We start from the raw sequence: 27,691 nt of genomic DNA on the forward strand, positions 1-27,691 counted from the left end.
TTGTGGCCTATCACAGATGTTACTGAATCTACGCATTGACCAAGCAGTGAAGCAAACCATAGAAACTATTAGAGTAGGAAAGCTTACGGAGAAGAAATAAACATTTGAGTTTTTCAATGACATTGCAAATTCTGTCAGAGTCAGCAAAGGACATAGTAAAGAAATTAAGCGGAATGGACAGCGTCATGAAGGGAACATCAACAAAAGCAAAACGACGATAACCTAATTTAGTCGAATTAAATCAGGGGATGCTGAAGGAATTAGATTAGGAAACTAGACACTAAAAGAGGTAGAAGGTTTTGCTATAGAAGCAGCAAAATAGCTGATGATGGCCGAAATAGGGTGGATATAAAAGGTAGATTGGTAATGTTTGCATTAACATCGAATATAGCTTTAAGTGTAAGTTAGTTTTCTCGAAGGTATGTGTCTGGAGTGTAGCCACACGTGACTGGAAGTGATACACGTACTATAAACAGTTTAGAGAAGAATGGAGGATTTTGAAACGTGATGATACAGAATAATCCTGAAGATTGGATAAGTAGATCGTGTAACTAAACAAGAGATACAGAATAGGATTGGTGAGAATAGAAATTTGTGGCACAATTTGACGAAAAGAAAGGATCGGTTGAAAGAACACATTCTGAGATATCATGGGATCACCAGTTGGACTGATGTGGGGGAATATGGGGGGGGGGGGGGGGCGTAGTAAATATCGTAGAAATAGACCAAGCGAGGAATACAGCAAGCATGTTGCAGTTATTTATTAGGAGATCAAAAGGCTTGCACAAGATGGAGTGGCGTGGAGAGCTGCGGCAAATCAGTCTTCAAAATGAAGACTAGAGCAACGACGATTTCTTCCTATCCGAGAACTACCAGAAGTTTCAAATAGACAAATAATAAACTCAATCGTATATGTTACTTACCAGACGCCGATTTTCTTTCCTGTTCACTGTACAGATCGTAAAATAAGCAACCGAGAACAAGAATGATGTTGTATACAATCATAAATAATTAGAAAGTTATGTTTTCTGGATGTAAGACACTATTACCTCAATAACTGCTGTTGCGCAAGAGTCCATAAACAACGTCTCTCAGTATTAAAGATATTAGAGTGTTCGAAAAGTAGCTCACAAGGAACGCTATGTGTCACGCATTTCTATCCTATGCTACACTGTCGTCAACTATTTGCCTCAGGTGAATATAATCAAGCCAGTCCAGTACTTCGCTAGAGAGCAAAGAGTTCGAATCAAACCACTTACGAATATGTGAAAGAGTGATTATAGTGCAACTGCTGTACTGTGGAATCCAAAGATGAAGAAAGCGATTCCCGTTTCATACATTCGCGTGGAATTTTATGAAAGGCCTCAATTATATTTCAACGAGCTAGACCCATGGCTTTCGAGGATATCACAAAAGATGAAGCACAGTCCCTGGTGACAAATCGTGGCAGACGGCTCAGGCAGATGAAATTTACCTTTCTGCAAGGTGTCAGTAGTAAAGCTTAATGGTTCCACAACACTGCATCTTGAATGAAATCAGGAAAAAGAATAACATGCTAGAACCACACTTAGAGCAAAATATTAAGGAGGTACTGTGAACGAGCGAAGTAGCACTGTAGTTAAAACAATGTACCTGCACTGGAGAAAACTACAATTCTTCCTCCATCGGTGGTGGTTTAGGTGCCTGTTTTTCCCCGACTCCCTTAAAGTAATTAGCAAGATTGATAATTTGAGAAAAATACTTTGATTCACCTTGTCATTCCTCCTTAAACGAAGCTTCAGCTTGTAACGCCGGAAATGCATATTCTCCTATTTCCATCTAATGTACTATAATTTTTTTCCTTGTTTTGTTACCTCAAGATATGACACTTCTGTCTCTTTATATATTGTAATTGTTTTACTGTTTGTATATATATATATATATATATATATATATATATATATATATATATATATATATTTATGCATTTATGTCGATGTATAATTGGTTGTTTTGTAAATATTATTTGTATTTTTACGCTGGGTCTTGCCTAGGGAAAACTATGCTATCGAACGAATACGTCGATAGGTCGTGTGAAGAATCAAAGTGTGTAGGATCTTTGGTAGTGTTAACTCTGCCGCGTGGAGCGCGGGCTGAGAGAGGGAGAGCCTGGCTGGAGTGGCGAGTTGCCGCGCTTTCGGGGTTTGGCAGCATGTAATTGCGCTCGACTTCCGATGATAGTTTCTGACATGGTGTCGCGGACGGGAAGCATTAGCTGGCGCACAACAAGAGCCCGTTTCGTCTGGTGACCAAGTCGAGAAGAAGGCGCGCCAACATCCCGCTTCTGCAACAGCGACGGCCGAAAATGAGTGACTGTCGCCACCTCCTCGATCGACGGCTTCAAACCTTCAATCAACCAACAAGGAAGACTGGAAGCACGTAAAGTTTTAGAACTGTATGGCAGACCTCAGCTTTTCAAACTTTTAAAATTGTTGCATCAGAATTACAGCAACCTAGCATGAACCTTTGTTGCTCATTGTCCCAATTGCATTACCAAGCAGGGTCCCTTCCTTTTTCGGAATGAACCCGAGTGTCGTTGAAATTCAAATTCGATTTCACTGCTTTAATTTCAAAGTTCAGTTATGGCATTCATAGCTGGCTACAATATTCAGATTACACAAGCACGAATTAAGAGTGCGAGCTTTGTTACCGTATTTTAGCTTACCTGTGACTGCAGCTCAGCTTGGTATGTACTACATTTTACTATTGTTAATTGTTCAGAATCATTTAATTCAAGTTCAAAGTTAAACCTCTTATTTCTAAATTGAGAGAGATTCAAGTAGCTTTTGAAATGATTGTTGAGGTAGTCCAAGACTAACCGTATTTTACTGAATTTCGATGTGCTTCAGGAAGAAAGCTCACTATTAACTTCAGTCACTAAATTAACTTTCGATTTTCCTGTTTTATTAATTCTTTTGCTAAATTAAGTCAGAGTGTAGCGAAATTTATTACTTCTGACTAACTTTCAGTTTTCACACTACATGTGTCAACCTTCAGTTGCTACACTTCTAGTGCTAATTATATGTGTAATAACCTTTCTTTTTCAGTTACTATAGTAATTGTCCTTAGGACTGGCGACCGTAATTTCCCCCAAATCTCAAATATCTAATTAACGCTAGTTAATTGTTAACGTAACGGCGGCACATTTACTTTCTTTATTAACTTTACCCCTTTTCAAAATTAATTTCCACCTGTTTCATTAGCATTTTTCCTTTCATTTAGATGTAACCCTTTCCTCCCTCTTTACCGACAGATTAACTTCGGTGACGATTGCTTTTCCAAAATTCCCATTAGGTACACGCGGTTTCATTTTTCACGGTCATTAAGGTCGATAAGTGAGGGGGAGGTTACACGTGGCGACCTGGTGACAGGACAATCTTCGGATTTGAGGTTGTTCTGGACACGAATTTTTCATTGTGCAAATCTCGTAACAAAGTACTGGTTACGTACAGGCCGTTACGTCAGCGAGAATAAGTAGTCGGAGTAATCCTAATTATATTTGAGATTTGGCTTTGTATTGAAAATTATTAAAATGAGTGAAGGCAACAATTGTCAAAATTTGGTAGACTTGATACGGAACAATCGGTCGAACAGTGGGAAAGGCGCACCGCGGTACCCATTGTTCAGGGGCAGGCGGCTAGTATGAAAGACGCGACCGCCGAAACGCAACAAAGAGCAGAAATGGAATTCCAAACTTTAGAAAATGTTTCGGAATCGGAAGTGAAAATCAAATCTGAATCCCTTGATGACGAATACGGGGGGACAACTAAAGAGGAAGCCGCTACGGAAGTAAAACAGGTAGTTTCCGGGAATTTAACTGATTTATTGAATGCTTTGATTAACGAAATCGAGAGTCAACCGGCAGAAATTAAAGCTCTGTCTGCCAAGCAAGAAGATCAGGCTGCCAAGCAAGAAGCTCAGGCTGCCAAGCAAGAAGCTCAGTCTGAAAAAATTGAACGGATGCTAGACAATCAGAACAAAGCTATTAACGTTGTTAACAACAATGTTGGAGTTGTTAGCACAAAAGTTGATAAAATCAAAGAAGATATTGTTGTAATTAATACCGAAATCGGTAATCTTAAACAGGAAATGATAGGCGTTCAGGCGGAAATTGCGAGCATAAATACTCGTTTTTATTCCGAAATTAGCAGAATCGAGAAAAGTGTAGGAGAAGCAGTTGCCCCGATGATTGAGAATAAGGTGACGGAACAAATTAAATTAGTGAAAAAAGAGGATCAAAAGAAGGTGGAAACTTTAAAGGCGTTAGTATCCGAAGTAGATACCAAATTGACGAAGCAGGCTAATACCTGCGAAGAGAAAAAAAGGGAAGTAGAAACGCTTGCGACAACCACTTGCCAAGTAATTACGAGAGTGTCGGAATTAGAAAAGAAACTTGACGAAAAACAGAGCTATGTGCCAATCTGTGCACATAGTTCGGAATTGTTGACGAAAGAGGAGCGGTTCGACCCCTTGAAAAAAGGCGGTATATACGCGACGGATTTCATTAAGAATTGTGAAAGAGTTTTACCCAGATCATGGACTAATGAGAGAAAAATTAATGCGGTTATTGCTGTGCTGGCTGGTGATGCCAAGCGTTGGGGCTTAAACCTCAACATTACGAACCTGACTTTTGACGAGTTTAAAAATTTGTTTCTGGCTGAATACTGGTCAGAGCAAAAACAGCGAAGTGTCTGGCGCGAATTTGTCATATCGAGGCCTTTCGATGCGAGTTCGCGCGGTTCGATGAAGGAGTTTTGTGAGGGCTGGATCCGCAAGTTGGAATATTTGCGTGATCGCCGCACGGAATCCGAAATAGTCTGGGAACTCTACAAGAAGCTTCCAGATGATACAAAACGCTACGTAGGAAGCAATTACAAGACAATCAATGATTTTCTGGAAAGAGTTGAGGACGAGGACAATTGGCGCTATTATCGCGACAGTGGTAGAGGCCGTGGTAACAACAACGGGAACCACAACAACGATAACCATGGGAATAATGCATACCGCAACCATGGCAGCAATAACAATAGTGGTTCGGGCCGTAATGACAATCGGTACAATGCAAATAATAACAGGAATGACGGAAACCAGTATCATACTAGCGTGATACGGGCTTCGCAGAATAGTAATAACGCCAGAGGGTGAGATCAGCCGCCTCAGCAGCATCCGGGGAGCGTTTCTGCTGGGACGAGATAGGGAAACCATTAGCCGCGCCGGTGAGGGGCCGACCGGGCGTGGAGAAATTTTGGAAGCCCAATAACAATAGAAAACCCAGGTGTCGCCGTTATGAAAATTCCGTATGGAATAATCAACGGCGGGAGAGTGTGCCAGTGTTAAGAGAAAGGAGTGCGCCCACAAGTAGTAGATCAGCTGTGTACACAGCAGTAGAAAATACATTCACTGTCAGTGAGAACAATTTAAGTAGTGTTCCGGAAATCGATTATGAAGTGGCAGCTGTAATATCTACAGCGGAACTGGAGATTGAGTTTAATAATGATTCACAAGTGTTGAGAGACTATCAGATGTCGGATAAAACGTCCGTCATCGAGCGAGGGGATGCAGAGAGGGATGGGGTCTGGTTAAGGCAGTTCGGTCGCTTACACGACGAACTAAGAGATTATAGGGGCCTGTATGGAAGAAGTGTTTATGGGGAGCGCGTGCAGGATTTTCCGCGTCTCGTCCCGCAGGAAGATGATGTTTGTGAAATGATAGAAAGTTCTGGCCCTAACCGGCAGACTTTACTAGAAATAGTTGATGTTAAGGAGGAGCACGAGCAAGATTCGTCGTGTTTCGTCCCGCAGGAGTTAGATGTTGAAGTAGTAACGGAAAGTTCTGGCCCTAACCGGCAGACCTTACCGAATGTTTCAGTGGTAGAAGTAACTGACCCATCCGACGCAAACCTCCAGTTTAAACATTGCGAGAGTATTAAGGAGAAAGATTGCGAAAATTTTAGTGATAGACGGACACGATTGGTAGAAAAGCACATAGATTACAGCGTGTATGAGGTTAGAGCTGACATTATACGGTCAGACGATAGCAGTGTGGGTTGCGCAGATCTAGCGGAAGTAATTGCAGAAATTACTGGGCACATTCCTCTAGGTAGATTGGCGGATGAGATCAATCTGGCCAAAGAGGAATCAACGAAGGTGACAATTAGTGAAATGATAGCAGGGTAACACTCACTAGGTGACGAGTTAAAGGAAAAGGTTTCGGTATTGGAGGCGAAGCTACAGACTAAGCCTCAGGACAAACGTGTTGAAATTAACACTGTATGTGAACAGAGGCTGAAAAAGCCGCCAGATAAGCCGGATTTAGGATCAAAGCCGGATGGTTTTTTCTGGAGTGACCTGGATATAGACGAGGATTTACGGTGGGAAAATAAAGAAACAGTCGAGGACAAGTGTAGACAGATAGTAGTGTCTGTTAATATGCATGACCTACAACTAAACGTGTTGATTGACACCGGTGCAGAATTGAGTGCTGTATCTGGGAAAATATTTGAGTTACTGAAAGACAGACCCGGCATCGTAGTTATGCCAGTAACGGGAGTGAAAATTATCGGTGCTACTGGGAAGGCCAGTAAACCGGTCACAAAACAGATTTTTGTCAACTTCGAGATATGTGGGGCACGATTTGAATAAGAGTTTGTCGTCGTGCCAGACTTGACTACGGAAGTAATTATCGGGTTAGATTGGCTATTAAATTGCCGTGCAGTGATTAATTGCGAAAGCAAAACTTTGACATGTACGTCACAAGATAAAACAATAGTAGTTAGTTTTGACGAGGCAGGAGACGGTGTGCATAGGCAATACCAGCCTATACACATTGTTAACTGGCCGGATGACATTGACGTAGGAATGAATTTGAACTGCCGTAACGTGAAGAATCTCGGCATTGACAAAAGTGTAGAAAGTGAAATGGAATAGATAATCAAATTCCCTCCACGGATTGACATTAGTATTGGTGTGAAAAAAGATCGTTTGCCAGAAATAATGAAGATAAGAACCGATGGTCGCATACGTCGTCATGACACTAAAGCGCGTTTTGCTAAGTTTGCAATCGGAGACTTAGTACTTGTAAAAGCTCACGAGAAATCGAGAGAGATAGACAATGAAATCTCTAAATTTAAGTTTGTTTATAATGGACCATATAAAGTCATTGGTATACCTCACACAAATGCTTATTGCTTAGAGTATCCAAGCTCTGGAAAACGATTAGGTATAAGGAATATTGTAGACTTGAAATTGTACCAACCTAGGATCGATTAATACCACACAATGGGTAATTTGTACAGTATGTAAATATAGAGTGTAAGATTTAAGGATGTGCCACGTTACGATGCTTTTGCCTGACCTAGAGGTCATTAAAGAAGTTGTAATTAATAAGTAATTAATTTTGACTAAATGATTTAAGAGTAACTGATCAGTAATCCTCTGAAAAATCCAAGCTGCTAGTTTAAGTTTTCAGCTGAGTCACAGTAGATTAAGGAATGTAAATATGATTTTGTAACTTGCTGTAATATTTCATGAATGTGTGTTTTTATTAGTCACTGCCGATGTACTTAGACGCTGTTTTAAGTTTCAGGCTAGTACATGAGTGTGATGATGGACAGTGTTGAGTTATCCACTGTGATAGTGTTTATGGACTCCTTGAGATTACTCGGGAGTGAGTTTTTCCGAAAGAATTCAGTGAAACGGACGTTCTGGAAACGCCGTTACAAGGGTAAGTGAGATCAAGTGTGCCGCACAGGCGAGCGCAACAATACTGGCAAGGCTGAGCCGCTGTCGGCTCTTGTGTCGCTGTCGGATCTTGTGCCGCTGTCGGCATTCTTTGTACTCGCGAGTACGGAATGTGCAGTTGCTTTTCTTCCCGGACAGCTGATGTGAAAGAATTCTGCTGTCAATATTTATGTTTTTTTCGATCTGCTGTATATTATTTTCTTGTTTAGCGTTAATTGGACATGACGAGAAAATTAATTATGAAAAGGTTACATAAAATGTGTATTCCATGTAATTAATCATTAGTTTGCGTATTTTGATATACATGTTTCTTATGACCATGTACTCTGATTAATTTTGCAAATAGTATTCCATTTCTTATGGTGTTATGAATTTTAATGATTTTGGAATAGCTAAACCAATTTCTATGTTTTCTATGAATTTTGATATGTTGTCAACCTGTTTTATTTTGTGCAAGATGACAGAGTGGAATAAGATTAGGAGTGTCTCCACTCAATTATTATCGTCTCAAAATTGGTTTACGGTTAATTAGACGAATGTTAAATTTTGTTATGTTTTGAGCATATGCATTTCCGCTGTTTCTTTTTTGGGACATTTTCTGAGTCTGTTTACGTTACACGAACATCCTCAGACAATGTGGGGCACGTGTAACGCCGGAAATGCATATTCTCCTATTTCCATCTATTGTACTATAATTTTTTTCCTTGTTTTGTTACCTCAAGACATGACATTTCTGTCTCTTTATATATTGTAATTGTTTTACGGCTGGAGTGGCGAGTGGAGCAGGTGTGTTGTGTGACGCCCCCGCGAGTTGCCGCGCTTTCGGGGTTTGGCAGCATGTAATTGCGCTCGACTTCCGATGATAGTTTCTGACATGGTGTCGCGGACGGGAAGCATTAGCTGGCGCACAACAAGAGCCCGTTTCGTCTGGTGACCAAGTCGAGAAGAAGGCGCGCCAACATCCAGCTTCTGCAACAGCGACGGCCGAAAATGAGTGACTGTCGCCACCTCCGCGATCGACGGCTTCAAACCTTCAATCAACCAACAAGGAAGACTGGAAGCACGTAAAGTTTTAGAACTGTATGGCAGACCTCAGCTTTTCAAACTTTTAAAATTGTTGCATCAGAATTACAGCAACCTAGCATGAACCTTTGTTGCTCATTGTCCCAATTGCATTACCAAGCAGGGTCCCTTCCTTTTTCGGAATGAACCCGAGTGTCGTTGAAATTCAAATTCGATTTCACTGCTTTAATTTCAAAGTTCAGTTATGGCATTCATAGCTGGCTACAATATTCAGATTACACAAGCACGAATTAAGAGTGCGAGCTTTGTTACCGTATTTTAGCTTACCTGTGACTGCAGCTCAGCTTGGTACGTACTACATTTTACTATTGTTAATTGTTCAGAATCATTTAATTCAAGTTCAAAGTTAAACCTCTTATTTCTAAATTGAGAGAGATTCAAGTAGCTTTTGAAATGATTGTTGAGGTAGTCCAAGACTAACCGTATTTTACTGAATTTCGATGTGCTTCAGGAAGAAAGCTCACTATTAACTTCAGTCACTAAATTAACTTTCGATTTTCCTGTTTTATTAATTCTTTTGCTAAATTAAGTCAGAGTGTAGCGAAATTTATTACTTCTGACTAACTTTCAGTTTTCACACTACATGTGTCAACCTTCAGTTGCTACACTTCTAGTGCTAATTATATGTGTAATAACCTTTCTTTTTCAGTTACTATAGTAATTGTCCTTAGGACTGGCGACCGTAATTTCCCCCAAATCTCAAATATCTAATTAACGCTAGTTAATTGTTAACGTAACGGTGGCACATTTACTTTCTTTATTAACTTTACCCCTTTTCAAAATTAATTTCCACCTGTTTCATTAGCATTTTTCCTTTCATTTAGATGTAACCCTTTCCTCCCTCTTTACCGACAGATTAACTTCGGTGACGATTGCTTTTCCAAAATTCCCATTAGGTACACGCGGTTTCATTTTTCACGGTCATTAAGGTCGATAAGTGAGGGGGAGGTTACAAGCTCTGTCCATAACGAATTCGTCGTCAACGGTACCTTAAACCCTAGTTCACACAAATTCAGCATCGCTTGAATACTTCAGCGGAGGGGATCTTCCTTTTCTAATTCCCATGCGTACATAGAAAAAAGAACATTATTGTCAAGAAAAACAAGTCCCTGGCACGGCAAAACAAGTGCCTGATATTCCATATCTTGAAACACTTCATCTGCTTGATGATCAAATAGCCAAAATGTGAAAACTCTCTTCTCTCCTACACATGACCTACAGTCAAATGAGTCTTCTTGCTTCACACAGTGAAAAAGTATTGGATTTATGTACTCACTCTCTAAGGCTAAGGGTGAAGACTTCATTGGTTCATCATATATCAGAACTCTGCCGTGTCACGTGATCACTTACCTTATGCGTGTTTCCCTTCGCAGGTGTTGAGTCTTAGGCTTATCCTGCTCGGAATTACATTTCAGCTGTTCTATGTGCTATATTCAAATTAAGGTCGAAGCTGCTCTTATACACCGACAAGTCGTTCAGGCTAATATCATTGCCTTACAAAACTGCAGAGGAAACTATGTTCAGTAATTGTACTGCGACGAAATGTCATGATGATGATGATGATGTTTGGTTTGTGGGGCGCTCAACTGCGTGGTTATCAGCGCCCGTACAATTACCCAATCGTTGCTCAGTCCAATTTCACCACTGTCCTGGATGATGATGAAATGATGAGGACAACACAAACACCCAGTCATCTCGAGGCAGGTGAAAATCCCTGACCCCGCCGGGAATCGAACCCGGGACCCCGTGCTCGGGAAGCGAGAACGCTACCGCGAGACCACGAGCGGCGGACGCGACGAAATGTCGGTGACACACGCTGCCTGTGATAACCGATCCCATGAATGTACAAACCCTTTTGTAAGTTATTTTATATGTTAAAATGTGTGATTGTTATGTGCCTACAGATAGCGTATTTTGGCGTATTTTCTCTCTTTTTATGTAACCTTTGCTCACGGGGAGAACGTGTGACGCCTTTTAAATGGAGCCACCCTTTGGAATATTTGGTCACATCTCCAAGAACACCTATAGCCCACAATCGTCCCTCGGAGAACCGGACACATATTGCCCTGTTTCCTCTGTGAGATTTCTGTCGTAATTTTTAGTGAGGTTCCATATTGTAATTGGTTTTAATGGTTTGAAATCTTCACGAAATTGTCTTGTTAATTCTAATGTGTAAGGCTTCTAATACACAAATGCTCTGGATTTGAGTATATTGAATTGTATGGAGAAGACATAAACTAAATCAATATTATAAATTGTTTCCACACGCTGGAGCCTGGTAAGGCACTTTTGCCCCGCACGAAAAAAGGCTAAAGACTTATTGGTGAATACCAAGTTTAGTGATACAGAGAAAAATTTTATTTACTCGCTTTTGAACGCGATCTATAAGTTTTGTGTCTCTCAGCAGCGATTTACAGATTATTATGGACAGCGAACGGGATCGATTACTGTCAGTCGTAGTCCCTGCTCTACGTATCCTAGTTCATTTCCCTTCTGAAGAGGTATAAAGCTGTATCTGTTAAACGAAGTAAAATTATCTGTCGTCAACCATGAAGCAAAGACATAGAAAAAGACGCATGATGAATATTTAACACCTCGTAGTAATGAAGCTCCTGATGAATTATATATGAATATATTCATCACGTAATTAGACAGCCACAAAGTGACTTCTGAATTTTAAGAGGTAATTAACGTCTGTTTACCAAGCATTCAAATGGTTTAAATGGTTCTAAGAACTATGTGACTTAACATCTGAGGTCATCAGTCCCCTAGACTTAGAACTACTTAAACCTAACTAACCTAAGGACATCACACACATCCATGCACGAGGCAGCAGCAGCGCGGTTCCGGACTGAAGCACCTAGAACCGCTTGGCCACAGGGGCCGGCACCAAGTATTATTAAATGCTATTCTGAATGTAGAAGATGATGTTCCGACGTATGGCTTGGCTCCAAAATAAGTTATTCCTCTCTCAGATTGGTCACTACCTTTTATGAGCTAAACATTTTGGTTCTGACAAGTAAATAGATAATTGACACTATATTTCCCTTTGCAGTAATTGCCATTTACATCATACCTTATTTCACTGACTTCACTTTAAGATTTGAAATAGTTTTATATTACTAAATAAAAGTCTCATGAAGATATAAAATTATCAGTCCATTCAGACGAGAGCTATTTTTGCATTTGTTGTGACAGACAAATCATATACATAAGACATCTGCTGTCATCTCAAGTCTTAGAGTCGAACACACTCTTCGTCGGATGGCACGGTCATTCAACATGTATGCTAATTCTGAATGCTGTACCTCAGAGAGTGAATTATCCTCCACTCTTGTAAATATTTGTTCTATAAAGAATAAAGACTGAGAACAGTGAGATTTCAGTCAAGTGTACTTAACATTTTACTAACTTTTCTTAGAAATTAACTATACAAGTCCGCTTAGTTAGTCGAGACATTGTCTGTGAAACGAAAAGGCAGTAGACAGTCGATTGTTGGCTTATTGTTCTCTTCTTGTGTCACTCGGAGCTCTCGGAGCTCACTGTGTCCCAGTCGTTGCGTGGTGGACAGTAGTCTAGCGAAAGGCCGTTGCAGTGGTGAAGGTCCACCGAATAGAAAGCTAAAACAAGAAGAATAAGAGTGCCATTTTCAATGACTGATGCTGAGTAACAATGCCAGTAAGTACAATATGTAGCCAGCTACCATACAATTGGCTCTAAGAAATAATTATGCTAGAGTTTGTACAACTAGAACATCAACAACTTTCTGTGGCATAAACAGATTGTGTACATGGAAACACACGAAAGATTAATGTCACCCAAATGCACAGGTTATTTAAAAGTATTTGTATCAACCGTCAGCTAACATTTAGTCTCTCGCAAAAGTCGTTCCACGGGTCGCGATTTACCGTCCCTACATGTTTGATGCAAATATCTTGAAATGCCCTGCAAATGATATCTTATATTCAGAGCAACCGCTGCAGTAAGATTCTGTAACTGTTCCGGCATGTAATCAGAGAAATCATGGATATGTTCCTATGTATTCTGCCTCTGTGTCAGTTTTTTTCTTTTTTTCTTTTGCGAATCCACCAAAGATCAGCATTAGCTGTTGCAACACAGTGACGAACACACTTAAAACGATGAACGAACGTGCAAGATGATTCAGATAATACACTTGGCCCCATTTTAGGGGGCTTTATTTCAATATTCCGCCTGGCCATCCAAGTTTTTAGGTTTCCTTTGCTTGACTCTGCTGAGGCGACGGCCGACATAGATGCTTCCTCAATCAAAGCGTGAGCCCCGTCATTGAAGTACATGTCCCATCGGTTCCAGGAGCAACATTTCAAGCAAAGGTGCAGGCTACTAACGTCTGTCATTTTACGAAGAATTGCTGAAAATTCCTCAACGCGTCTGCTGCTTTATGGAATAGAGCTTTTGCTGAATATCCCCAGTACGTTGAGCTTAAAATCTCCGTTGCGCCATTTGGGTGTTCTCATTCACCTCATTTTGTTGGAACTGATAGAATGTTGCACCTGGTGTTCGTCCGATTTAATAGGCATGGCTTCCCCATTCAACACGTTATTAACGGTGTCTTTGTGGTCATGGAAGTTGTATGTTGTTTCTGAAAGTCCTCAAGAAACGACACTGCTGGTCATATTTGTACGTGCTGTCTCTAAAATTTTAATTAGTTGTGGCTCATACAATTTGCTACACTCATTCTAGTTTTGAACTGATTCACCTAAATTTGTCAGGGTGGTTCTTTCCACTTACTAGGGCCTTACATCTGTTGAACGTATCGAAAGTCTATGACAGTACCTATTAATAAACTACATACACTACTGGCCATTAAAATTGCTACACCAAGAAGAAATGCAGATGATAAACAGGTATTCATTGGACAAATATATTATACTAGAACTGACATGTGTTTACATTTTCACGCAATTTGGGTGCACAATCAGTACTCAAAACAACCACCTCTGGCCGTATTATCGACCTTGATAGGACTGGGCATTGAGTCAAACAGAGTTTGGATGGCGTGTACAGGTACAGCTGCCCATGCAGCTTCAACACGATACCACAGTTCATCAAGAGTAGTGATTGGCGTAATGTGACGACCCAGTTCCTCGGCCACCATTCACCGGACGTTTTCAGTTGGGGAGAGATCTGAAGAATGGGCTGGCCAGGGCAGCAGTCGAACATTTTATGTATCCACAAAGCCCCGTACAGGACCTGCAACACACGGTCGTGCATTATCCTGCTGAAATGTAGGTTTTCGCAGGGATCGAATGAAGGGTAGAGACACGGGGCGTAACACATCTGAAATGTAACGTCCACTGTTGAAAGCGCCGTCAATGCGAACAAGAGGTGACAGAGACGTGTAACCAGTAGCATCCCCTACCATCACGCCGGGTATGGCGAAGAGGAATACACGCTTTCAATGTGCGTTCACCGCGATGTCACCAATCACGGATGCGACCATCATGATGCTGTAAACAGAACCTGGATTCATCCGCGAAAATGACGTTTTGCCATTCGTGCACCCAGGTTCGTTGTTGAGTACACCATCGCAGGCGCTCCTGTCTGTGATGCAGCGTCAAGGGTAACCGCAGCCATGGTCTCCGAGCTGATAGTCCATGCTGCTGCAAACGTCGTCGAACTGTTCGTGCAGATGGTTCTTGTCTTGCGAACGTCCCTATCTGTTGACTAAGGGATCGAGACGTGGCTGCACGATCCGTTACACTCATGTGGATAAGATGCCTGTTATCTGGACTGCTAGTGTTGCGAGGCCGTTGGGATCCAGCACGGCGTTTCGTACTACCCTCCTGAACCCACCGATTCCGTATTCTGCTAACAGTCATTGAATCTCGACCAACGCGAGCAGCAATGTCGCGATACGACAAACCGCAATTGCGATAGGCTACAATCCGATCTTTATCAAAGTCGGAAACGTGATAGTACGAATTTCTCCTCCTTACACGAGGCATCACAACAACGTTTTAGCAGGCAACGCCTTTCAACTGTTTGTGTATGAGAAATCGGTGGGAAACTTTCCTCATGTCAGCAAGTTGCAGGAGTCGCCACCGGAGAAAACTTTCTGTGAATGCTCTGAAAAGCTAATCATTTGCATATCAGAGCATCTTCTTCCTGTCGGTTAATTTTCGCGTCTGTAGCACGTAATCTTCGTGGTGTAGCAATTCTAAGGGCGATTAATGTATGTAACTGTATTAAGGTAAACAACAGTTGACACCATAAATGGCTACCTACCCACATCCATCCTGACACGGTTACTATCAGTGACTTCATCATTGGCTCCTCACAACACAGGTGAACTACAGCATAAATTCAACGTCCAAGTGTGAATAATCACCTACCCGTCCTTCTGCAGATCTGCTACCACAGACCCAACGACGCCCGTTATCCGTCCAACTACTCAGCAAGACTTACGGCACGTCAGTCCTACGCAGAATGGTATCCTACAGAGCCCTAATCAGTATTAATTTCGAAAGCCAGAACTATAACGACCATCATTATGCGGACAAACAGAGTAAGACTTACTTCCTACAAAAGAGCATTACACATACAATGACCAAACCTATTCCCACTTGACCCATCTAATATACCCGTGTTACACATGCTCTAGCCCTCTCACTTCCTCTCTCTCCCTCTTTCTCCTTCTGTGTAGAGAGCATTCCACCCTCCCACTACACGGACTGCTCTAACAACGAACTAATAATTACTTAGAAGCAAAAGTATGTCGGGAGTGGAATATACGCGCACTAAAGAGAACGAAACACTGATAAACTCAAAACCTTTCACAAAGTGAACCCACCTCTCCAATTCCATATCATACCCTACTCTCCAGTACCCCTCAACCTCACATTGCATTATACCTGAAAGGCAAATGCTCTGTCTCACGTGACCTCGAATTTGATAACCCCGTGGATCTCGACGTACTCTGTCTGATCAAAAGTAATCGGACACAATTACGTAAATCGAAATTGACCGCTAGATGTCACCAGAGACGGACCGGCCAGTTTAAATGAAGATGTGGAGTATTGTACATGGACTAGTCGCGGGACGTAGCCGGAGTGATAACTCCAGGGATCTTTCAATCCTCCTACAGCTATCCAGATCGACTGTTGGTGATGTGATTGTGAACTGGAAACACGAGGAACAACCGCAGATAAACCAAGACCAGGCAGATATAATGTGCTACCGGAAAAGGGCCATCAAGAATTGTGTGAGGAAGCAGAAAATATCGCCTGAAATGAATCCAGAGGGCTACCAACAGTCCTGTTAGCACAATGTCTGTGCGCATGTTGAAAACAAAGTAGGGTACGAAGCTCGAGCAACGCCACCAGCAATGGAGAATGAAGCTTTTATAATGTAAGCTACTCGTGCTGGCGAAACGTCAAGGAAATCGTCAAACAAACGTCAGCCGAAGAACCCGGTAAAGAATCCAAAAGGTAATTTGTCAGCAAGTGGCTACGAAATATTTAACAATTCTGAGCTCCTCATAAGCCACACATTCTGTAGCTAGTGCTAAGCAACGCTGTAAGTGGTTTAAAGGGGGTCGTCACTGAGCTGTGAATGACTGAAAACGAATGACCTGGAGTCATGAATCACGCTATACCCTGTGCCAATCGGACGGATTTGGATTTGTGAATGTCTGGAGAACGTTACCTGCCATGAAGTGTAGTGCCAAAACGAAATATAGAAGGGGTGGGGTGTTATGATAGAGGAGTTTACAGTGTGATCCCTTTATTTCACTTCAGAAAACGTAAAATGCACAATGATATTAAAAGTTTTTACACTACTGTACAGAGTAGACTAAAATTTCGGAGACCATGATTGTATCAGAATGACAAAATAATGTTTATAGTGAGGTCCCATTATTGAACTTGAGCATTTTTTACAATATTGTGTACTGCGAACAGTAAACCAACAGTTGGAGACGATAACTGTTTCGGAATGGCAATGCACTGTATCACAAAGCAGTATCTGTGCTGCAATTGCTTGTGGACGATACCATCTTTGAAATGAGCTAGTCTTCCCAGACATTCCACCTGAGCTGAATAGAACACATTTAGGAAGAGATAACACGTCACCTTCGTTTCAGACCTCAGAGTCCAACATCGCTACCTTATTTGGTTCGGCTCTTGAGGAAGAAAGAGACACAAATAGTGGCTCCAGCATTCAGGCATATTCTCTAGCACTTGTCCAGTTACCTTTAATCAAATAGTATGTATCCAAGCAGAAAGACAGATATTCCATCTCTCACATGGAATTTCAAATGGTTCTGAGCACTATGGGACTTAACTTCTGAGGTCATCAGTCCCATTGAACTTAGAACTACTTAAAACTAACTAACCTAAGGACATCACACACATCCATGCCCGAGGCAGGATTCGAACCTGCGACCACAACGGTCGTGTGGTTCCAGACTATAGCGCCTAGAATCACATGGAACTCTCAGTACTTACACAGCACTGAACAAATAGGACTAAATGGACCTATAATAGCAGAAGACATAACGTAAGAACTGGCCAGGAAGTCAAACATTACACCAGGTCACAACACAATTTCATAGAACGGGAGCTATGTTTTTTTTTTTATTTTTTTATCTCTCATCGGTCTCCTTATTGAAACCACATCGAATTTCAAAACTGTTTTATTTGTAACCTATGGGTTCACCTTCCAGCTAGGCTCTACGTAGTTGTCACTCCTGCTTCGAATTATTCGTAGTACCAGCTTTCCAGTACTCTCATAACAGACGGAAACCACCGTGATTTCCACAATTTCCAACGCTGGTCTGCAGCTTGGTCTTGTAGGGAAGCAGCCTACTCACGCTGTAGTAAATTCACATCAGTTTCCATTGTGTGCCAGCCAGTCTGCTGTAACTAGCTCTGACGTCATAAATGTTGCGCAATACCTTAAACATCAAGCAAATGACTTAAAACTTTTCTATCATGTGAGGAATAATACTAAATTAATGTGTGTTAAGTATCAGTTCGATAACGTCAGCCATTTTTGAAATCTGGACGTTTTTCTGAAAAAATCATTGGCGCAACAGAAAAGAGCTAGAGACTTCAAAATTTATATTTAGATTCATCTTTCATAATGATTTAATAAAAACAGTACTTTGGATTTCACAGATTAAGACTTTAGTGGAAATTCATGATTTTCTGGTTTTCGTCTCAAAACTGAAGGAAGCAAGATAGATTAAGTAGGCTAATACATAAGGCTAGGATGTTTAGATTTAAATAGGTTGGAGGTCCGCTATGACTGTGAAGATGTGAAAAGTTTCTTTTGAATACCTATAAAATTATAGCGATAGCGGATCTCAAAAGGGTCAGTTCAGAGCTCATCTGCTGCGTGCAGCGTAATTTAATTAATTCTCTCGCCCAAAATAGTTAACTTAGCCACGTCAAAATTTTATTATCAATACTTACCTGCGTGCTGAATGCACGTTGAAATTAAGAGCTTCATCGGCCATCAGCAAAAGAAGCTATAAATTATTATGTAACTTGAAGTGGTGCGTTATTAGCCCAGCGGCTAGTCGGGAGAGCCGATTTGAACAGGCGTTCTCTTAGTCGTCCGCACCGCGGCTATATATATATAAGAGCGCTGCGCGAGGAAGCAAGAAAAAAAAAAAAAAAAAATACTTTGCGAACAGAATCCAGACTGTCGCCGTGTTTTTTTTAATTGTCTATTGTTTCCCTGTCTGCTCCGTATGTATTTTTATTCGCTTCGTCATCCCTGTGTTGTTTGTTTTAATTTCCCCATTTTCTTTTCACCTTGTTACTCACTAAGTCCCCGATTTTATCGCCTGTTTTTTATTATTATTTCTCCTGCTCTTTGTCCGAAAATCTGTAGGCTGCAGAGCGGCGTCCTAAGCTGCTGCCAGCCCGCCCCCTTTGGGGGGAATTGAAATTCAATAAAGGAAAAAAAAAAAAAAAAAAAACAAGAGGAAGCAAGGCCCCAGCTCTCTCCAGACGCTGAATAGCACGTCAGCTGTGTCGGGAGTCGCTTCGCTCGGAAGCACTGCTACAAACAGCCTCGGGTGCCGTATTAAGTTATTAGAGATACGCGGAACCGTGAAAGCATTTCAAGTAAAGGATTAATTCTGAGATGATTTGCATTATCTAGCTTCAGTTTGCGTATTGTCGTATTTTCACGTGCCGTCGCGGGACAGACATTCTACCAATTATTATAGCGTGGCGTTTGATGAAATATTCTCATCAAATCTTGGCGAGCATTCTTTTAACATTTAATTCGGACATTTATAGTTGCATCAGCTCATTAGACTCTGAACTGCTCTGTTGGTTAGGTTGTAGGGATACTTGTGTTTGTTATCAGTGAATTTCAGAATATACTCAACTATTTTGGAAAATCGTTTTGATTAGAAATCCCGAACAATCTCCTAATTCCTCAGAGCTATAAGCTGCAGCTATAATGGTATTCTCAGATGAAGTGGGCACTAGGAACTCTCTTTACAGGCTCCACGTTTTATTAAATCACTTTCTGGGTGCTAAAAGGTAAATAGAGAGCCAGTGTTGAGAACGGCGAAAGACAGCATTAACAACATTTTAAAAGCCTGAAACTGATTCAAACATTTTGAATTGCAAGCAGATACACAGCAGCAATATATATTTTTACAACTCACTCGCCGCCCCACAGTCTCTGTGCCCAAATTATGTTATCATAACCAGCGGTTTATGTGAGTGAAGAGACGAAAATCAATGGGAGCAACGTCAGTGCTGTATGATGGGTTATCAAACACTTCCCATCGATAACGCTGCAGAAGTTTTTTCTATTCCCACGCAGTTTTCAGGCGGAAATTTTCATGAAGGAGGAAACCTATGACAGTTACGTTATGTGGGATGCATCAAATCATGCGGAACACCTCAACAGGCACCGGCCGCTTGGCGAGGGGCACTACCCATCTCGCCAATTTTGTGTGTTCACTGTGTGTGGGGTGGAGCGATACGCAGGCATAGTAGAGACACTGCACAACACATCTGTGGAAAGCTTCACTGGATTTTCGCTAGTTTTAATTTCTTGACCGAACGGAGGCTGAAAAAAGAAGTCCTCCAATCATCTACCACGAAACCATTTCTATCCCTGACAGTAACAACCGTAACACAATTTATCAACAGGGCAAGTGGAAAAGAGGTACCACTCTTCCTAAAACCTTACAAAACGCATTCTCAGGCCTCGTCTTGGCCTCACATTTAAACCTCAAAGCCAACATCACCCAGTGAAACCAGCTATAGCTGGTGCCACACCTACCTATTCCCTACACGTTGCATCCGTGCTAACTACTGCGTAGACGGCCAAGTCGTACACCTCTCCCGTCAAATACAGAACATAAAATAAAATTCATGTTTTCCTTAGCCTATGTGTTTCGAGTCGACAAGGTGTGCCTAATAATGTCGTTCCTCCATCACATTCTACATAACTCAGTCACACCTCCATATTTTATCCTGTTAATGGGATGATCTAAGAATGTGTCCCTTCCTCTCTCCTTATTATCCTATGCACTGCAGACATCGCGAAACCGCCAGTCTCGACCTATCTTCTTTAGTATACTGACGACCTACAAAACTGTTGCAACCTCCCATGCTTCTCTCCAACAGCGGACGCATAAACACATCACGACATCAACAAAAACAGTTAACGTCTGCTATCGAGTTTATACTGAACAGATATGTACAAAAGGTGACCGCTGGAAACGGAACGTAAACAGATCGAAAGATGCAAACAGTTATGATCTACTATAGAAAACAGAATGTGTACAACACATTCTTTCTTAAACAGCGGTTATAAACTGAAAAATTGCGTGCTAACTAATATCTAAGTGACGAATCGTTTGTAAAATCTGTTTTAGTCGTTATTAAAGTGTAGAAATCGTTTATTATAATTACCAGCGTCAATTTGTTTGTAACAAATCAGATGTGCAAGTTTAAGTGATGTTCTTTAACGACCTGACCATCGGATTGAACCACAGGGTAACGAGTGGGTGTTGTGAGCTGATTTCCAGTAAAAGGTTTTGTTCAGATTCGCCAATAGCTTTTTAAACGTTGATGAGGAACATTCTTACGCGGATATAAGTGTTCATGGTGGGTGTGACGAACACCAAACGTGAGTTTTTCCAGAACGTTCCGTCGCCGAAAATGGATATTCAACCGTGGCGGTCGTTGTTACTAGAAATTAAAGGGTACTTACTCCTTTTCAGATCCTTTGAAGAAATTGGAGCTGTTTCCTTACAATAAAAATGGCTCTGAGCACTATGGGAGTCAACTGCTGTGGTCATAAGTCCCCTAGAACTTAGAACTACTTAAACCTAACTAACCTAAGGACAGCACACAACACCCAGCCATCACGAGGCAGAGAAAATCCCTGACCCCGCCGGGAATCGAACCCGGGAACCCGGGCGTGGGAAGCGAGAACGCTACCGCACGACCACGAGATGCGGGCTTTTTCCTTACAATACATGGAACAAAAGTTCATTTATCTCCTTTCAGAACTGTCATATATTTATGCCGAACAGAATTATGGGGTTTCTTTTAATGTCAGAGGTGGCTTTACGCCTTGATGTGTGTGTACCATTATTACCTGTTTCTCGAACTCCTTTTACGTATGCTGAATACAAAACAAAATAAATTTGCAAATGTGTGTGAAATTTTATGGGACTTAGCTGCTAACGTCATCAGTCGCTAAGCTTACACACTACTTAACCTAAATTATCCTAACGACAAACACACACACCCAGGCCCGAGGGAGGACTCGAACCTCCGCCGAGACCAGCCGCACAGTCCATGACTGCAGCGCCCAGACCGCTCTGCTAATCCCGCGCGTCTGCTGAATACCATACTATAATTTTTTACATTCTTTGTTATGTACTTACGTGTGTCATTCTTGCACTCGCACTGCCTCAAACGACACGGGTGGCTGAACTTGTAGTACTTGCGGCTAAACACGTGCTGCCTGCAGACGTGAAGAATCAGCGGGGGGCAGCTCTCTGGGCAGTACTCCTCGTCACTGGGTCGTGAATGACACGTAGTCGCCAGCAGGGCAAGCGCTGCATACAGAACACAATGTAACGGCGTTGGTGCGGCACATATGCACACAAATCCTTACGTGAAATATGCCGTTAGCTTCTAACTTTCTGACATAAAGTATACACTTTAAAAAGGTTAATGATTTCTCTTTCACTGCTCCGTAGGCATCAAAAGAGGCCTCCAAACATTAAGAATCTAGCTCGAAGGTGTCTTAGGCAAAGACTTCTCTGCAACAGCTGTAATGCCCAAACAATATAAATCGAAATGCACATCCTGACAACGAGATACCCATAGTAACAGGAACGCAAATGGATGCGTGCACACTAAATGAGGCTCTTTTGGAAGTAAAAGATAGCAATAAGCCTTAACGTTATCTTGATTGGCCCTTGTTGTTGTTGTGGTCTTCGGTTCTGAGACAGGTTTGATGCAGCTCTCCATGCTACTCTATCCTGTGCAAGCTTCTTCACCTACCAGTACCTACTGCAACCTACATCCTTCTGAATCTGCTTAGTGTATTCATCTCTTGGTCTCCCTCTACGATTTTTACCCTCCACGCTGCCTTCCAATGCTAAATTGGTGATCCCTTGACGCCTCAGAACATGTCCTACACCGAGCGAGGTGGCGCAGTGGTTAGACACTGGACTCGCATTCGGGAGGACGACGGTTCAATCCCGCGTCCGGCCATCCTGATATAGGTTTTCCGTGATTTCCCTAAATCACTCCAGGCAAATGCCGGGATGGTTCCTTTAAAAGGGCACGGCCGACTTCTTTCCCCGTCCTTCCCTAATCCGATGAGACCGATGCCTCGCTGTCTGGTCTCCTTCCTCAAAACCAACCAACCAACATGTCCTACCTGCCGATCCCTGCTTCTAGTCAAGTTGTGTCACAAACTCCTCTTCTCCCCAATCCTATTCAGTACTTCCTCATTAGTTATGTGACCTACCCGTCTAATCTTAAGCATCCTTCTTAAGCACCACATTTCGAAAGCTTCTATTCTCTTCTTGTATAAACTATTTATCGTCCATGTTTCACTTCCATACATGGCTACACTTCACACAAATACTTTCAGAAACGGCTTCCAGACACTTATATCTATACTCGACGTTAAAAAATTTCTCTCCTTCAGAAACTCGTTCCTTGCCATTGCAAGTATACATTTTATATCCTCTCTACGTCGACCATCATCAGCTATTTTGCTCCCCAAATAGCAAAACTCCTTTACTACTTTAAGTGTCTCATTTCCTAATCTAATTCCCTCAATATCACCCGACTTAATTTGACTACTTCCCATTATCCTCGTTTTGCTTTTGTTGATGTTCATCTTATATCCTCCTATCAAGACACTGTCCATTCCGTTCAACTGCTCTTCCAAGTCCTTCGCTGTCTCTGACAGAATTACAATGTCACCCGCGAACCTCAAAGTTTTTTTTTTCTTCTCCGTATATTTTAATACCTATTCCAAATTTTTCTTTTCTTTCCTTCACTGCTTGCTCAATATACAGATTGAATAACGTCGGGGAGAGGCTACAACCCTGTCTCACTCCCTTCCCAACCACTGCTTCCCTTTCATGTCCCTCGACTCTTATAACGGCCATCTGATTTCTGTACAAATTGTAAATAGCCTTTCGCTCCCTGTATTTGGCCCCTGCCACCTTCAGAATTTGAGAGAGAGAATTCCAGTCAACATTGTCAAAAGCTTTCTCTAAATCTACAAATGCTAGGAACATAGGTTTGCCTTTCCGTAATCTTTCTTCTAAAGTGAGTCGTAAGGTCAGTATTGCCTCACGTGTTCCAATATTTCTACGGAATCCAAACTGATCTTCCCCAAGGTCTGCTTCTACCAGTTTTTCCATTCGTCTGTTAAGAATTGGCGTTAGTACTTTGCAGCTGTGACTTATTAAATCGATAGTTCGGTACTTTTCATATCTGTCAACACCTGCTCTCTTTGGGATTGGAATTATTACATTCTTCTTGAAGTTTGAGGGTATTTCGCCTGTCTCATACATCTTGCTCACCAGATGGTAGAGTTTTGTCAGGACTGGCTCTCCCAAGGCCGTCAGTAGTTTTAATGGAACGTTGCCTACTGCCGGAGCCTTGTTTCGCAGCAGGTCTTTCAGTGCTCTGTCAAACTCTTCTCGCAGTATCGTATCTCCCATTTAATCTTCATCTACATCCTCTTCCATTTCCATAATATTGTCCTCAAGTACATCGCCCTTGTATAGATCCTCTATATAGTCCTTCCACCTTCCTATGAAGTAATAATAATTGTTGTAATTATACTAAATTTTAATACAGGGTGTCTGGGGTCAACATAAATACGTAATACGTTGAGAAGTAACTGAGATATTTAGGTACAGTACGTTTCTATACGCTTGGAAACTCAAAATAATCTTTCACACACTTACTACATCTCGACATGCCCACGTTCGTGGCGTAACAGACCTTTAATCTGCATTCCACTTCTTTCCAAGAGTTTTGCAGCACTGCAGGCGTAACATTTGTGGTAGCTTCACGAATGCTATGACGCGGATCTGGTAGATCATTATCTGGTGTCTAGTATACTTGATTCTTGATAAACCCGAGCAGAAGGAAAGCAAATGGCATAGTAACCGGGCTTCCAGTGCGGCAATCCAGAGCGATCTGGGAGATCATTACCCAACAAATCCTTCACAGTGTTCGCAAACTTACGTGGTTCGCCATCTTGTTAGTGGATAACGTCATGAGGAAATTGTGGCCCTTTCCGCCAGAGAAAGCGCATGCAAAACTTTCTGCCATGAAATCCACGTGGCTATTGCGCGTTTACGTGAACAAAGCAGTTACATACAGGCGCACGCGGTACCAGCTGCCGCAAGTAAGCACAGAAAACTTTTTGAGTTACGATACCTGTAGGAGCAAATCGACAATAAATATCTCATTTACGTCTCGAGTAATTACATTCTTTACTACTAAATGTTTAACCAGGACAATCTGTGTATTCTCACACAAACGTGCAGGAAAAGTGCAAACGTATGTGTCATTTTGTTAACTTAATGGTCCTGTGACGTCTCACTATTTGCATTAATATATACATGTCTAAGGCAACAAAACCGTTAAAATAGCTCGCGTTATATATTCCGTCACCCACAAGGTGTTTAGGGATGAAGTATGAGTTTGACGTGGACATTGTAGCGACAAGAAATCGACGGTGGTCTTTTGAACCGTGAGAGGGAATAAGTACACCCAAACGTCGATAGTGCAGTGGCAATGTAAACCCTGTTCTTTTATAATGGGAGTGCAGTATCTCGAACACTGTGCAATATCACAATACCCATTTCAGGTCGGTTCTCGCCTCATGTTCTGTACTCTGAAGTACTCATCCTCGTTTCGGTATTTCGGAACTGATTACTGTCGCGAATCGATGTGGTACCAAAACAAGTGTACTATGCCATTCAGCACGACCTGTTAACTATACAGTTGGTAATTGATGAGTCTACTCTCAGAATTGTCGTTTCTAACAATTACTTCTCTCTAACGAGAGCTCGAGACAGATATAATTTCCGGCAATATAGGTGGCTGAGACCTTACAATGCTAGCCTGTATTACATTTTCAGCTGCCTGCGTAATTCACGCGTGCAACGATTACGTTACACACCCGCTGTGATACATAAACTGATCCCGGAAAATTAGTAGGCTCACCTAACAAATAGTTATCAAGTAAGCGTACAAAATTATGTATATTCATGCAGAGTACTATACTCAGTATAATCAGATTATATAAGCTACGGGTGAGTTTCTCAGTGCTTACGCATGAAATGCCGCTAACTGTCCGAAACCATCCGTGGTATTATACTGCAGACTTCATAGACTACTATCTGTCTGCTAGAAGGACAGGCTGTGTCAAAACGTACATCATCATCTGCTTTACGGAATCTGGATTTTCATAGCGGAGTTCATTTGTTTCATAGTAAATTGCACTTTGGCATATTAGAAAGCGTGAACTGAGCACTAACAGATAAACTAACCTAACTGTATGTCAGATATCTAGTGAATTATAGCTAATCAATTACTACAAGATATGGAGCAGATCATAAGTTGGTGATGTAGGAACAAGACCTGTCCATAAGTCCCATACGACATATTTTTACCGGTTTCGTCACTGTTATTATTCTTTAAAGTTTCAAAGACAGAATGGAGATAAAACTTTCACTGATTTTAAGCCAGTGAAGTTCAGAGAGATAATTTATGCTCCAAAGCAATTACTAGTCTCTCTCTTAAACGCTCCGAATCTTTTGCACACTGGCAGTTGTTAAAGAAACAAAGATATACGAAACAGAAGGGTTTGTTTTACATTTTCTCTAAAGGCATGTAAATTTCCTATTTGAGGTCATGTAATTAATTACATACTGAAAATCCTAATGTGCTCGCACACATTACTAGAATTACTCCTTTGTTATGACTACATAATCGCATATCATTATTCAGTATCTCATTGTAGCTTTTATCTTTCTCTGTAACATACGTCAGTGTTGTTTAGGAAATAGTAATGATAATTATAGAAGACTTGACGTTTCTCCTTGTAAGGTGCGAAATATGCTTCTGGTCTCTAATTGATTAATTTTTATACAAACTCTAAATGGTTAACTTTTACACTACTGGGTCTCCTTAACTAACATCTTTATGATACAGATCTATCATTTACTATTGGCATGTGCATCTAAATTACAAAAAGTACAGGCATATACAAACTGCAAAATACATTACGGCTGCAAAACTACGATACTTTGTTCCAAAATAAGAATAATTTAAGCGTGAATTACCTATGCCGGCGAGTTACTAAAGATTACTATTTGTTTCGTTATATACCTTAGTTCACCACTTCACTAAAGTCTGAAGGTATAACTAACAGGTCCGTCGCGTCGCGAAGATAGCCAACATCACAGTGCATAGCTATTACCTATAGATCTCCAACTTCACGAAAATGTTACTAATGCGTCATGCAATATTCCGCAAAACAAATCATAGTCCCCGTTAGTTCAGTGAGACGCAGTCGGTGGTCCCCAGCTGAAGTGGAAGAGCAAGTGTATTGTAGCGAAAGCTACCACAGGAATCACAACCAGTAACCAACAACACAGCTCCAAAAACTGTTTCGTTGGCTCCGAGCGTAATCAGCCACAGTGTGCAGTTGGGTAAGAACCAGCGAACTTTATGGTATAATGCGTGACTTCACGATTTGGTTTCCATCGGAACCACAGGAACACCTGCTTACCAAGCCTGACTCTAGCGTTCGTGAACTTCGGACATCCAGACTCAGTAAGACTGTACGTTACCATCAGCATTCATTAAAGCACTTACAATCAGCCAGTTCTGTGCGAATATCTTACTCCAAGTGCAGCACAGCATTTCGTTTCTGGTACGTGGTCGTCTCCAGGTCGTTTTTGACAGAGAAATCTTCAAAAAGACGACACAAAATCTTAATGAGGAAAGCTAATCCTCGTCGTCTCGTGTAGCTTCTGTGACATCTAAAAGTGGTACAAAGTAACTCATAGCTTCATGTGATTTCCTTGGTAGCGTAACATCTTACAGTTGTGAACTAATCATCGTGCACACACCGCTCTTCATTTCGCTACTCACATTGCTTTGCAGCTTCGTCATTGAACATGTCAACTTTTGCTGAATATTTACCTGTGACGAGGGTCAAAGAGACCTTCATAACGTTAGCCCACAAGTGTAACAACAGCAAATCACGACAGCTAATCATAACTCCTATTGAGCACTACATATATT

At 41.5% G+C, this 27,691-nt stretch overlaps 1 protein-coding gene across 1 annotated transcript; it reads right to left on the bottom strand.

Moving 5' to 3' along the window:
• Window positions 1–11,914: 11,914 nt before the first annotated feature.
• LOC126147358 (uncharacterized) lies at window positions 11,915–27,663 on the bottom strand. The gene is made up of 3 exons (XM_049915689.1): window positions 27,590–27,663; window positions 21,775–21,948; window positions 11,915–12,481 (listed from the first exon to the last, which is right to left on the bottom strand). Exons 1-3 carry the CDS (start codon window positions 27,615–27,617, stop codon window positions 12,381–12,383), a joined length of 303 nt encoding a protein of 100 aa, XP_049771646.1. The 5' UTR covers window positions 27,618–27,663; the 3' UTR covers window positions 11,915–12,380.
• Between the last annotated feature and the right edge of the window lie 28 nt (window positions 27,664–27,691).

The sequence above is a fragment of the Schistocerca cancellata genome, chromosome 2, assembly GCF_023864275.1.
Source record: "Schistocerca cancellata isolate TAMUIC-IGC-003103 chromosome 2, iqSchCanc2.1, whole genome shotgun sequence".
NCBI classification, from domain to species: domain Eukaryota; kingdom Metazoa; phylum Arthropoda; class Insecta; order Orthoptera; family Acrididae; genus Schistocerca; species Schistocerca cancellata.

Coding starts and splice junctions, on each gene's coding strand:
- LOC126147358 (XM_049915689.1), bottom strand. CDS start 27,617: ATGAAGGTCTCTTTGACCCTCGTCACAG. Junction 21,949..27,589: donor CTCTTTGACCCTCGTCACAG/GTAAATATTCAG, acceptor TTCTGTATGCAG/CGCTTGCCCTGCTGGCGACT. Junction 12,482..21,774: donor CGAGTGCAAGAATGACACAC/GTAAGTACATAA, acceptor TTCTTGTTTTAG/CTTTCTATTCGGTGGACCTT.